The following is a 13427-nucleotide window of genomic DNA, read 5'->3' on the forward strand; positions in this document are numbered from 1 at the left end:
GAAAAAGCCAGAAGTGGCACTGTGGCTCAAGTGGTAGAGTGCTAGCCTTGAGCAAAAGCAGCTCAGGGGCAGTGCCCAGGCGCTGAGTTCAAGCCCAAAGATTGGCAAAAAAAACCACTCCAAACAGGTAACTTTGTGTCTTTTGGGTAAAGACAAAATAAGAAGTACAACCTAAAATGATAGCTATCTGAGTCCTTTAGAATAGGAAAGACATGCCTGTCAGACATACATTAGTCTGGAATATGATTAAGAACCTTGTCTGGCAAGAGGGAAATTATTATTGTTGTTATCATCATCATCATTATTAGTTGTAGTAGTTGTAGTATTTTGGTGCTGGTCCTTGGGCGTGAACTGCATGTCTGGGTGCTGTCTCTGAGCTTTTTTGCTTAAGGCTAATGTACTAACACTTGAGCCATAGCTCACATCCTGCTTGTTGGTGGTTAATTGGAGTTAAGAGTCTCATGGCCTTTCCTTCCCTGCTCAGCTATCTTCAGGTCGGGATCCTCAGATCTCAGCCTCCTGAGTAGCTAGTATTTACAGGTGTGAGCCACTGGTGCCTGGCTTTCTCATTTTAAAAATAACTCTTAAGGAATTACTGGATTAAAATATAATTCAGCAATTTATAAATGAGGAATCTGGCTATGTAAGTCTTAATGTATTCAGTTTAACACAGCAAGAATATGGAATCTACATACCCTGCAATATTAAGAAATACTTTCAACTTAAGTATTAAAAGTCTTCAAAAAGTATCCATGAAGCAACATGAAAATTTCATTTTTGTACCTAAAAATAATGCATTAGTTAAGTTACTACAAACAATTGTTATTACCTTTGTGAAAGATCATCTAAAATTCGGGTTTCATGAATCTGTTCTGAAGTAAGGTTGTCTTAGTTATATGTCAACATGCCCTGGGAGTCAGAGCTCCCTGTTCCCTTACTGAATGCTGAAGTCCTCCTTCATGAAACCAACAGTTCTTTGTGATCTTCCTTTCATCTTTATTAATGAGAACAGTAACTCCAAAATATGTAGAGAGTTTCACTGTTTATTTTTAAAGGAACAACAGTCTTTGCTTAGTGTTTCTTGTTCCCTACATGAAGTATTTTACTTTTTGTATAATTGTAATATTTCTCCATTTATTTATTTATTTATTTATTTATTCTGATTCACTTTCCTGGTACATTTTCTGAGTGTCAAAAGAAATACTAGCACATAATTTAACATTTTATGTTAATAAGGTGATTACGTTTCTCTGAATTTACACAGGAACAATTCAATTTCCATAGTGATTACTTTAGAATAGGAACTTTGTGTTAAAATTTAATTTAAAATGTGATTTTTATTTCACAGAATGTAGTGTTAATCGGAAACATGAAAATTGTAGTCTTGCCGAGCACAGTACCAATCTTTGGTATTATGCTTTTGGGATAAGAACTACCTTTTCCATTCTTAGGGTCACATGGTAGCAGAGGAGCTCTGGGAGCTTTGATGGCATGTTTACGAACAGCTAGAGCTCATGGACATCTTCAGTCTGCACCTGATATCTGGGAGAACCTTGTATCCAGTGCAAGAATAAAACAAGGCCTAATTCATCAGCATTGCCAAGTAAGAAAACAAAACCACCGGGGTTTGTATATACAGTAGATCCCCAAGTCTTCAATTCTTTTAGCTGTGCAATGTGAAGACCCCTAAGTTATGTGTAGCACTCTTCTGGGGAGTCCATGAAGAGGATGGATGGAAAGTGAAAAAACATCATCTTTCTATTCAGTCTATGTAAAGTTTAGTTGAGACAAGAAAACTTGTATAAGGCACTTGAGAACTCTGAGGAGTCAACATAGACGTCAATAAAGGATGATTATAGACATTATCTGGCAGAAGGAAGGGTTTGTCCATCTTTTGGAAATTACCAATGCTAGGCTGCTGACTTAATTGGTTTTCAGTCAACAGTAGAATGAAATCATTCAACCAGAACTACTGTGCCTTCATTAGGGAAGCTTTGCAGAGTGAGATTGAAAAAAGAAGTCATGAGACTAGTTAGAAATGCTGGGCAGTTGTCTGAGAGTGATTTGAAGAGGTTCTGAGGTAGAGTACCCACTAGGAAAAGAGATAAAGAATTGAAGTTGAGTGTTATTCTGAATTGATTATGTTACTATGAAATGACATTAATGGGCCAATCTCAGTAACATAATTTATGTGGATCACGTGATTTTAGGTTGCTGGTTTTTATAACACTCCCAATTTCTACATGTAATAGGATAAATTCATAAGAAATAATGCATAATATTTGACTAGGAAACCTTATGGAGGTATATATGTGTGAACAATTTACTTTTTTCCTTTGGTATTCTGTATAAACAGACATTTCAAGTAGCTTAGGTTTTGCTTATTCCATTAGAAAATTAATACTTTATTGTTTGATGTATTTTAGGTCCGAATAGATACATTAGGTTTGCTTTGTGAAAGTAATCGAAGCACAGAGATTGTTTCCACAGAAGAAATGCAGTGGATTCAGTTCTTTCTCACATACAATCTCAACAGCCAGTCTCCAGGAGTGCGGCAACAGATTTGTTCTCTTCTCAAGAAGGTAGAATTTTGTTCTGAAAACATTGCAAAGTATTGAACTTTCCTCTGCAAATTATTTTGCTCTGGAAACCATTTTGAAAAAGAGCCTAGATTTGGGGAAGGTGTTAAGAAATCATGATATTGTGCTGCTACCTTTCTTCATGACCCTTTTGTGTTCTGCTCTGTGGTTTCTAAAGTTTTCCTGTGGAATTCAAATCCAGACTTGAAATCCCTCTATCTTGAACTTTTTTGGAAAAAATTTAAAAATGTCTTAGGGCCAGGTGCTGGTGGATAGCTATTCAGGAAGCTGAGATAGGAAGTTCACGGTTTGAAGCCAGCCTGGGCAGGAATGTCTGAGAGACTCTATCTGAACTGAACTACAAAAAAAAGCCAAAGATAGAGCTGTGGCTCAAGTGGTTAAATACTAGCCTTGAGCACAAAACCTCAGGGATAGCACCCAGGCCCAGAAAAAAAAAAATCTGGAGTCATGGGTTTATAAGATAGCTATACAAAATTTTGGTAACAGAGGAAGGATGCCCTTGGATTCTTCAAGTTTATATAGTTATTTTTGACTAATTCAATTTGAATTAATCATGCATCTGGGGTGCAGAGTTGTAGACTATAGAAATGAGTGTATCATCTTTAACTCCAGGCCAACTTAAAGGAAATGAAGAGCTGTGGCTTAATGACTGTATTATGTTGCCGTAATAGTTTGTTTTTGGGTTTGAAAAGTAAATGCGAATTTTGCTGTCAAAGAGAAACACTGCACATGTTGAGAGTTTCAAAATCATTGCTGTCCTTGCCTTAAAATCCCTTTCATGCTAACTCTTCTGATTAATATGTGGTTCATATATTCTCTGTTTTTCTTTGTTTCACAGTTGTTTTGTAGGATACAGGAAAGTTCTCAGGTACTTTACAAATTGGAGCAAAGTAAATCCAAACTTGAACCAGAGAATGCATTAGCCAAGGAACAACCCTCTGTTTCTTTGCAGCAATATAAGGTAGGCAATGCATTTCTAGACATACAGAGTTGTAGCAGTACTGGGGTTTGCACTCAGGGCCTTCAGCTTGCTGGGAAGTTACTCTCCTACTTGGGACACTTTCCCAGCCACCTAGACATTCAGTTTTGAGAAATCTGAAACAACTGTGAGTAAGCATTGGAAGGACACTAATGAAAATCTTATGTCTTTCTTCAAACTGGGTGTTAACATAATCTTTCTGGTGCTTTGGTGTCCCACTTGAGATAACCTGAGTTGTGAAACTGGTGTCACATTTGACTGTACTTGACTGTTACGACATTAATGGGGCCAATCTCAGTAACATAGTTTCTGTGGATTAGGTGCTTTTAGAGCTTTAACAGGTAGGCAGTTGCCAGCTTTGCACATCTCTTGACTAGGTAGAAGGCTCTATTCTGGCTGGTCCTACTTCCTCTTTATACTTACTTGACCTGTAGTACTCTCTTACCCATAGTTAAACTGTGGAAGGAATTTTTGTGTGTCTGATTAGAACGAGCTTTAAAAGTAGAGCTGAGATCTAGGATACTGTGTAAATGGGGTAGATATAGCTTTAGGTACAGCTGCTGCAGTCTGGATTATGGTTCAGCCTGACAACCTTCAGTTTCTTTTCAGGAGAATAGATTGAGCTTTTCACTGGTTTTGTAACCAAATCTAGCTGACCTTCCCCCCTCACCCCCCAAAGCCTAGATAAGATGCAGAGTCATCTGTTTCAGTTTATTTAGGGAAACAAGTATAACAAATTGATGATACATTTGAACTATGCATTTAAACTACCTACTTTTCACTTTAAAAGGTAAAAAAAAAAGAATTAACAAAAGACTGTCTATATAAGGCTGAAATAGCTTTATCCTTTAAAAATTCTGACAGCAAAGATTAGAAGGCCTGAACTTCAAGAACACAGTCTCAATTTTACTATGTATTAATTGGCTGACTTGAGTCTCTTCCACTGTAAGTGGCATTAGTAACTCCTCTCAGAAGGTTAGTTTTGAAGATTTAATGAGAAAGATCTTTGTAAAGTATAAATCACTCTAAAAAGCCTCACTGGAAATCATTAAAAATGACTTAGAGTATGTATAGAACCCCTGCTGTGTGTGAGTCTCTCTTAGACCATTGGTAGGTTTAGAAAAATATCTGCTGTTTCTTTTTTTTTTTGCAAGGAGTAAAGTGACTTTTGTGAGATCTGAGAAAAGTACTTAGAAATACAAAGTACCTGTTTTGTGGATTGAGAACCTGAATTTTCTTGAATGTGTGGATTCCTGGTTTGTAATTGGGGATATACAGGTCGTTTTTTTGTTTTGTTTATTTTTTCCTTGAGACAGGATCTCATTATATAGCCCAGTTGGCTTTAAACTCACCATCTTCCTGCCTCAGGCTCCTGAGTACTGGAATTACATTTGAGAGACATTATACCTAACTGAATTTGCGTTTTTGAACATTAATCCTTAGAGACTCACTTTGAGTTTTGTGGTTATAAGCCTTTCTTCTAAGTGAAAGTAACCTGTAGCTCTTGGAGGCTGTGAGGTCATCCCTGAGTTGGTATCATCTCATGGTAGCAGGTAGATGGGAGAAGGTCCAGTGTCAATCAACACACCAAGTGCTAGGGAGAACAGAAGGCTAATTGAAAAAGATGTCTCCTTGGCTAGTAGAGATGATTTCATATTTAGATAACCTATATTAATAATGAGATGGCTTTTAAACTTATAAAGTACTGTACACCCAGATTCTCATATAATCTTTTAAAAAAAGGCTGAGTGGTAAGCATTCTTTTGTGTTTGCTGGGGCTTGAATTCAGGGCTTGAGCACTGTCCCTGAGCTTTTTACCTCAGGGTTAGCACTCTACCACTTAAGCCACACCTCCACGTCTGTTTTTTTTGGGGGGGGGGACAGTGTTGAAAGTTAATTGGGGATAAGAGTCTCTTAGACTTTCCTGGACTGTCTTTGAACCTTGGTCCTCAGATCTCAGCCACCTGAGAAGTGAGGATTACCCGTGTGAGCCACTGGCACTTGGCAGGATAAGCATTTTTACTCTTACTTAGCAAGTGAAAAAAACAAAAATTAGTGAAGTTCAGTGACTTCCCATGGTCCTTCATTTAGGATCCAAATCCAGATATGCTCTTAATGCCCAATTTTTTTGTACAAGGCTGGTTTAAGTACAGGCCTGGAGGTAAGGAAGTCCATGGAGAACTTGAAGAGTAGTGAATTCACTGGTGTGAATGACATACATGGTACTTGGGAGAATGGAAGAGTTGAGTAGTGGGAACTGAGTGTTGAAGGTCAGATTGAGAATGGGTAGCAGTTAACTGTAGTAAGACAAGCTATTTGTAAGTCACTGGGGACAAAGTGTCACTGGGGCATATATGGAGTTACTTCCAAGCGTGTAGGAAACTATGGTCCAGACTTGGGATCCTAATGCATAGATGTGGTCTTTTTCTCCATTACAGTTACAGTCTAATAGAAGGAAAAAAGATCTGTGTCAAAAAAATAAATTACAATTAGGATAATCCCTAAAGAGTAACCTTGTTGTAATTTAATGGTAATGCTGAGTTCCAGCTTTAAGTAGGGTGTATTTAGATTAATTAGGATGTTTTCTGAAACTCAACAGAATTAGTAAAGTCTTAGGAATTGTGAAAGCCTAAAGGATAAACCTCAAGTTTGCATGTCCAGGAGAAAAGTGAAAGCATGGATCTTGCATTCCTGACTAATCATTTAGGACTTAGGCTGCACATATACTGCTCACAGCTGAGCTAGCTATAACAGGATGTTTGAGAGTCACAGCTGGCTTTTTTTTTGTTGTTGCAATTTTCCTCTTTATCTTACACTGAAACTATTACTATTTAAGTAAAGGAAGGAGTCCTTATTTTTGACAAAAGTATTTTGATAAAATGTTAACAAAATTTAATAAAGTAGTTTTAATTAAATAAATTTTCATTTTAATTTGAATGAAAGTTTTAATTTTCAATCATTTGTATAAACAGATAGGCAGAGAAGGGAGTCTCAGTGGGGCAGGGAGAAGATAGTAGAGTAATCGGATCTTTGTGAATTATGCTTAAACTAAGTCTGTACTGTCTGTGTCTTCAGTTTAAAACATTCATACCTCTGATGCCTGAATGCTCTGGCAAGAAAAATTAGTATTCATTCAGTTCTGGCACACATTAGGGTCTAAACAGATCTTGTTCTTTTAATCAAAAATAGGCTTTTCTTTTCTGAGTTACAGTAGGAATTGTACTAATTGTTGACTATACAAAGATAGGGTTTGTTAGGTTATATCTAGTTTATGGTGATGGCTATTAATCTATTTGTGTTGCTATAATAAAATACATGAGGCTAGATACTTAAAAAGAAAAGATATTTCTCAAGAAAAGAGGCTTGAAAAGTTCCAACACCATGGTACTGACATCATGTAAGGGCAGATAAGTGTCCACAGTGCAGAAAGGACATGTGGGAGAATATGGAAGCAAGAGAGCAAGCCAGTAATGTTCAGCTTTGGCATTAAATAACAACCTCTCCTTATAGGAACTGGTAAAATCCCATGGTATCTCACTGAATTCTGAAAGGAGGCATTAATCCATTCGTGGGAGTATAGCCTCCATGACCCAGTTGCCTTTCCACCACTTCAACATAGCCATATTGGAGACCAGTCTTGAAGCACGTGAACCTTTGGAGATCAAACTGTATATAAACCATAGCTGATGTCATGATGAATAATCAGGAGAACTAAACAGCTAGTGTTAACAAAAATCTTTACTCTTGGTATTAAAAATTAGTGAAACACTGACTCTGAAATGAACCTCATGCCTGTTAACTTAATGATATTTATTGTCTTTTTTTTTCAGGATTTTATGTCATCCATTTGCAGCAGTCTTTTTGAAGCTCTGTTTCCCGGATCTTCCTACCCAACTAGATTTTCAGCTTTAACCATTTTAGGCTCAATAGCTGATGTTTTTCCTGCCTCAGAAGGTAAATTTCAGTAATCTTTGGGGAAGGTTTTTTCCCCTTTAAAAACACATGCAGTTAAAAACTTGCTTTACTTGAAGTTTCAGTTTCATTGTTTTTTCTTTAGATTCCTTATTATGTATTCTTACTTTTACACAACTAAATTTGCCAGTAACACACCAGGAAGAAGAGAAGCTGCTTCTCTTATCACTGATCAGCATCTGCCAACCACACGGAAAGTTTCATGGATTTTAGTTATTATGGGAAGAGGTCCTGCTCTTAACTCCTTTTCTTAAGAGAGTTTCTTGCTTCTTTTCTTTCAGTTTAAAAGTAAAATCCTAGTTGTAACCTTTATATTGACTATTCTCAGTAAATTCTCCTGGTTATAGGGTAGCTTCCCTTCTATGCACTATGCTTTAGCCTGGTTTTGGAATGACATTAATAAGTTCTCATTTCCAGGCATTCTGATTTAATGTCATTCTTTTTTTTTTTTTTTTTGGCCAGTCCTGGGCCTTGGACTCAGGGCCTGAGCACTGTCCCTGGCTTCTTCCCACTCAAGGCTAGCACTCTGCCACTTGAGCCACAGCGCCGCTTCTGGCCGTTTTCTGTATATGTGGTGCTGGGGAATCGAACCTAGGGCCTCGTGTATCTGAGGCAGGCACTCTTGCCACTAGGCTATATCCCCAGCCCCTAATGTCATTCTTTGTCCTAGGGGATATGCAAAAGGATAAGCATTTAAACTTTCCTCTTTAAGTTTCTTTTTTATTTTTGACAAGAAATGATTCTTTTTATTTCTGTACCATAGTAGGTATACTTTAATGTGGATTTCTTGATTATACTTAGTGTTCCTTGAGTATAGTCAAGCAGGAAACTATTCTCAGCTGCTTGTTAGCAGAGAATAACCTTGAAATCAGGGAGTTTCACACTTTTTCCTTTCTTTGGTACTAGGGGGATTTAACACCTTAGGACCTTGGGCTTGCTACACAAATACTCTACCACTTAAGCCATACTCTCTAGTCCTTTGTGGGTTTTTTTCAGTTGTGTTTTAGAACCTATTCTAGTTTTGCCTGTGTTAATTTATTACCACTCTAACTACGTGTGTGTGTGTGTGTGTGTGTGTGTGTGTGTGTGTGTGTGTGTGTGTGTTGGTACTGGAGCTTCAACTCAGGGCACTGTCCTTTAGCTTTTATGTGCAAGACTAGTACTCTGCCATGTAAACCATACCTTCCAATTTTTGGTTAATTGGAGATAAGAGTCTCACAGACCTTTCCTGCTCAGGCTGGCTTTGAACTGTGATCCTTAGATCTCAGCCTCTTGAGTAGCCAGGATGTGAGCTGACCCCATTTGACGAAAACCTTTTGCATACTTAATGCATCTATATGTGTAGAAAAAACAGAAAGCTAAATTAGACTAGTGTTTTTTAGTCAGAAGAATAATATATTTAAATTTACTTTGTGAAAAATATAATTTATTTTCTTAATGAATGAATCATGTATAATTGCGCTGTGACTGATGTCACAGTAATTATAGTAATTTAACAAATAGGAGGTAATGTAAATGTAGCAGGCTATACTATACCTATTGCTTTTAAAGCAGGCTGAAGAACCATGATTGTATATAGCATCATGATAAACTAGATATACCCTAACTGTATACCCTATCTTTTGTATAGTCAACAATCAGTACAATTACTTCCCAAAAAAGATTGGGCCTGGGATGTGGCCAAATGGTAGAGCATTTGCCTACTACACAAAGGGATTATATAATACACTAGGTTTGATCCTCAGCATTGCAAAAACAAAGAACTTTGAGGTGAATGAAAATAGCAAATCACAATGCAAAAACTTTAAGGAACGCAGCAAAAGCAGTGCTTAGGAAAATTTATAGTTGTAGATTCCTACATTAAAAGTAAAACTGAGCCAGGGACTGGTGGCTCATGCCTATTATCCTAGCTACTCAGGAGTCTGAGATCTGAGGATCATGATTTGAAGCCAGCCTGTGCAGGGAAGTCTGTGGGACTCTTATCTCCAGGTAACCACCAAAAAGCAGGAAGCAGAGCTGTAGCTTCAGTGGTAGAGTGCTAGCCTTGAGCAAAAAAAGCTCAAAGGACAGTGCTCATGCCCTGAATTCAAGCCTTAGGACTGGCACAAAAATAAGCAAAAAAGCTGAACTTGTCATGTTTATTTGGAAGGCTGAGGCAGTACTGACTTCAAGGCCAGCTTGAACTACTTGCAAACTCTGTCCTGAAAAAAACAAAAACAAAAAAAACCCCACAAGAAACAACTAAAATAATGTTAATGGGGTTGGGAATTTTCAGCAAACGAGCATTTGCCTAGCAAATACAAGGTCCAGAGTTTGATCCTCAACAGTGAAAAAAAAAGTTTAGGCCTCAAGAAATGAGAAAAGCAAAAATAACCAAAAACTGGCAAAAAGAAGGAAATAGAAAAGATTAGAATAGAGATAAATTAATTAATGTAGATGAAAAAATACGGGAAAACTTTTTTTTTTTTTTTTTTTTTTTTTGGTAAAGATCAATGGAATTGACAAAAGTTTTAGCTAGACTAAAAACAAAGAAGGGCTGGGAATGTGGCCTACTGGTAGAGTGCTTGCCTCACATACATGAAACTCTAGGTTTGATTCCTTAGCACCACATATATAGAAAAAGTCAGAAGTGGCGCTGTGGCTTAAGTGGTAGAGTGCTAGCCTTGAGCAAAAAGTGAACCAGGGATATTGCTCAGGCCCTGCATCCAAACCCCAGGACTGGCAAAAAAAACCCCAAAAAACAAAGACAAAAGATACAAATAAGTAAAATCAGCAATAAAGTAAGGGCATTTCTACACTTAACATATAAAAAGAATTTTAAGATAAATACAATGAACAAATATAGGTCAATAAATTAGTGTATAAGGAATTGACAGTTTTCTAGAAACATGAAAATTTTATACACAAGAAGAAATGAAGCAGAACAAACCTAAAACAAGTAGAGATGTTAGATCAATAACCAAAAAAACCCAATCTTCCAGCAGAGGAATATACCTTCACTGGTTAATTTTTCTAATGGTTGAAGGACAGTTGGACAATCCTTCTAAAGTCTCATGAAGTTATCGAGAGAATACCTCCTAAACTCATTCTATGATGCTGTCATTACCTGATGACAAAGCCAAACAAAGACTCTAAGAAAAGAAAACTACAGTCCAAAATCCCTTATGAATACAGATGTAAAAATTCTCAATAAGCACCAGGTGCTGGTGGCTCATGCCTGTAATCCTAGCTGCTCGGGAGGCTGAGATCTGAGGATTTCTGTTCAAAGCCAGTCTTGGCAGAAAAGTCCCCAAGAGACTCTTATTAACTACTCTCATTAACTACTCAAAAACTTGAAGTGGAGCTGTGGCTCATAGTGGTAGAGCTCTAGTCTTAAGCAAAATAACTCAGAGTCAGCACCCAGGTCCTGAGTTCAAGCCCCACAGCTGGCCAAAAACAAACAAAATGTCAACAGAATACTTTAAAAACAAATCTAGTATCATTAAAAATACTGTGCACTGTGGCCTAAATGAAACTATCCCAGGAATACATAAAAATAATAGGGTATGCCACATACTCATTTTATGTCAGATCTTTCTAAGATATGCTGAGATTTTAGATCAGAAAGTTTTTAAGATTTCTTAAAAAGATATATGTGTCTACATTTATTTTCTTTTATTTATTTTTTAAAACTTAGGAATGTTAAATAATTCCTTTTGAAAAAGAATGGAATGGTCTTAAATTTAAAGGAACATCTATTTCTTATTTGGGAAATGAATTTTTACATTGTCATTTGAAGAAACACTTCGTGGGTGATGTATGAAATGTGGGGGCTGGGATGTGATCGCGTGGTAGAGTGCTTGTCTAGCAGTGCAAGGCCCTGATTCAAACACCACACCAGGAAAAATAGTATGAAGTCAAGTCTAGTTGTGGTTTAAGTATGAAGAATGAATTTTATTACAGATATGATCAGATAACTTAAGAAGGCTATTCCTTTAATTCACTTTTTTTTTCATCTTTTGTGTGTATTGGTCTTGGGGTTTGAACTCAAGAGTCTGGACACTGTTACTGAGCTTCTTTTGCTCAAGGCTAATGCTCTACCACTTGAGCCAGAGCTCCATGTCCAGCTTTTTCTTTCTTTTTTGCCAGTCCTGGGACTTGAACTCAGGGCCTGAGCACTGCTCCTGGCTTCTTTTTGCTCAAGGTTAGAACTCTACTACTTGAGCCACAGCGTCACTTCTGGCTTTTTCTATGTATGTGGTACTAAGGAATCGAACCCAGGGCCTCATGTATACAAGGCAAGCACTCTTCCACTAGGTCATGCCCAGTTTTTTTTTTTTTTTTTTAAAGTAGTTTATTGGAAATTAGAGTCTCACAGACTTTCCTGCTTGGGCTGGCTTTAAATTGCTAGGATTCTAGTCATGATCCACTTGTGCCAGCTTTTAATTCACTTTCAAATCTTTTTTTTTAAGGTCACACGCAAACTGTATACCAGCTGAGTCATGATATTGATGTTGGCCGTTTCCAAACACTAATGGAATGTTTTACCAGTACTTTTGAAGAAGTGAAAACTTTAGCTTTTGGCCTTCTGATGAAGTTATCAGTAAGAGCTGTACAGTTTCAGGTATTTGGGCTTTTAAAAAATGTAAATATGAATCTGATACATACAGAAAGGCTTTCTTTTAGCATAAATCAGTCAGGATTGTATGGGTTCTTGGTGTCTGCTACTGTATGTCTTTTGACTGCTTCAGCCACAAATTTGCACTATTGTAGTGTAGTTGGAAAGGAGAAAGTATAAAAGCCTGCATCATTCAGTCTTGCTTTTTGTTTCTTATTACTTTTATGAAAAGAGGCACGTAGGTAGCAGCAAGTTTTATGGTTTGACCAAATTGTTGGTAGGTTTCAGTTAACTATGGTCCCTCCTGTGAAGTGGCTTATAATGTTTGGTCAAAAACATATCACTTACAGTAATTTGAGTTTCTTAAGATAAGCTTCCTGCTTAGTAGACTAGAAGCTGAGTGTAAATAAGAACATGTTTCTGTTCTTCCAATAAACAATTCCTAAACTGAGGCTGAAGCCCTCCAGTATCTGAGGTTAACTACAGTGCTCTCTCAGCCCAGCTCTGGTATTCTTATTTCCAGCTCTTCCTACTTTGAAGTAGGACCAAAGATGGGCTCAGGAGTGCAGGCACAGCATCGCATAAGTCTGCAAGGGGCACCTAGCTAGGCTTTTATCTCTGCCCCTGCATCTTGTTCTGTGGCTGTGAGGTTACCAACACAGTGGACTCTAGAGCTTTGCTACAGATTTCTGTTAGGACTCTGCAGAAGCCAAGGTACTGGTGGGGCTCTGGCTGAGTGGTGGTCTGGGCTCCAGCTCTTAGGCTATATTTAACACATGATGTGTGGTTTGGGGTGATAGCTTGTAGGTCCAATCATAGGAGCACATGTCAGAGAGTACAGTACAAGATCTCAGGGTATCTTTTCTGATTTTTCTGGGTTGAGAATTGCTCTCTAGTGTCCACCTTTGGGGTTCCACGTGCCTGGTGAGCAAGAAGGTGCTTTGGTACTCTCTCTGCTAACTTTTGTGCCCTACAGAGTTTTAAAGTATGAGATTTTCTTTACCCCTTTAGTTCAGCCCCCTTACCATGGAGCACACATAGTCTTTTATCACCTTTGTAACTGGTCAGTATCCCTGGTCAAAATTTTGAGTGGTATATTATAGCACATACATGAAAGGCATTGTTCTTGGAGAAAATACCAAGGGTCCTTAAGGTACCTGGACCTCTTTAACTTAAGAAACATGTGCTTGCTACAGAGACATTGTAGAATTGAGGAAATTTAGTCATGCACACTAGGATTTCAGTAGACTCTTTGTACTGGCTTGCATATTAGTGAAAT

The 13427-nt window shown here is 37.6% G+C and overlaps 1 protein-coding gene across 2 annotated transcripts in view; it reads left to right on the forward strand.

Annotated features, from left to right (window-relative positions):
- Positions 1-13427, forward strand: part of Thada (THADA armadillo repeat containing) — a 308781-nt gene that overhangs the window by 17321 nt on the left and 278033 nt on the right. For both annotated transcript variants that reach the window (XM_048353036.1, XM_048353037.1), the window contains exons 12-16: positions 1452-1603; positions 2427-2582; positions 3439-3561; positions 7410-7533; positions 12003-12154. In XM_048353036.1, coding sequence (XP_048208993.1) covers positions 1452-1603; positions 2427-2582; positions 3439-3561; positions 7410-7533; positions 12003-12154 — 707 coding nt within the window. The remainder of the gene's footprint in view (positions 1-1451; positions 1604-2426; positions 2583-3438; positions 3562-7409; positions 7534-12002; positions 12155-13427) is intronic.

The sequence above is a fragment of the Perognathus longimembris genome, chromosome 8, assembly GCF_023159225.1.
Source record: "Perognathus longimembris pacificus isolate PPM17 chromosome 8, ASM2315922v1, whole genome shotgun sequence".
In the NCBI taxonomy this organism is placed as follows: Eukaryota; Metazoa; Chordata; class Mammalia; order Rodentia; family Heteromyidae; genus Perognathus; species Perognathus longimembris.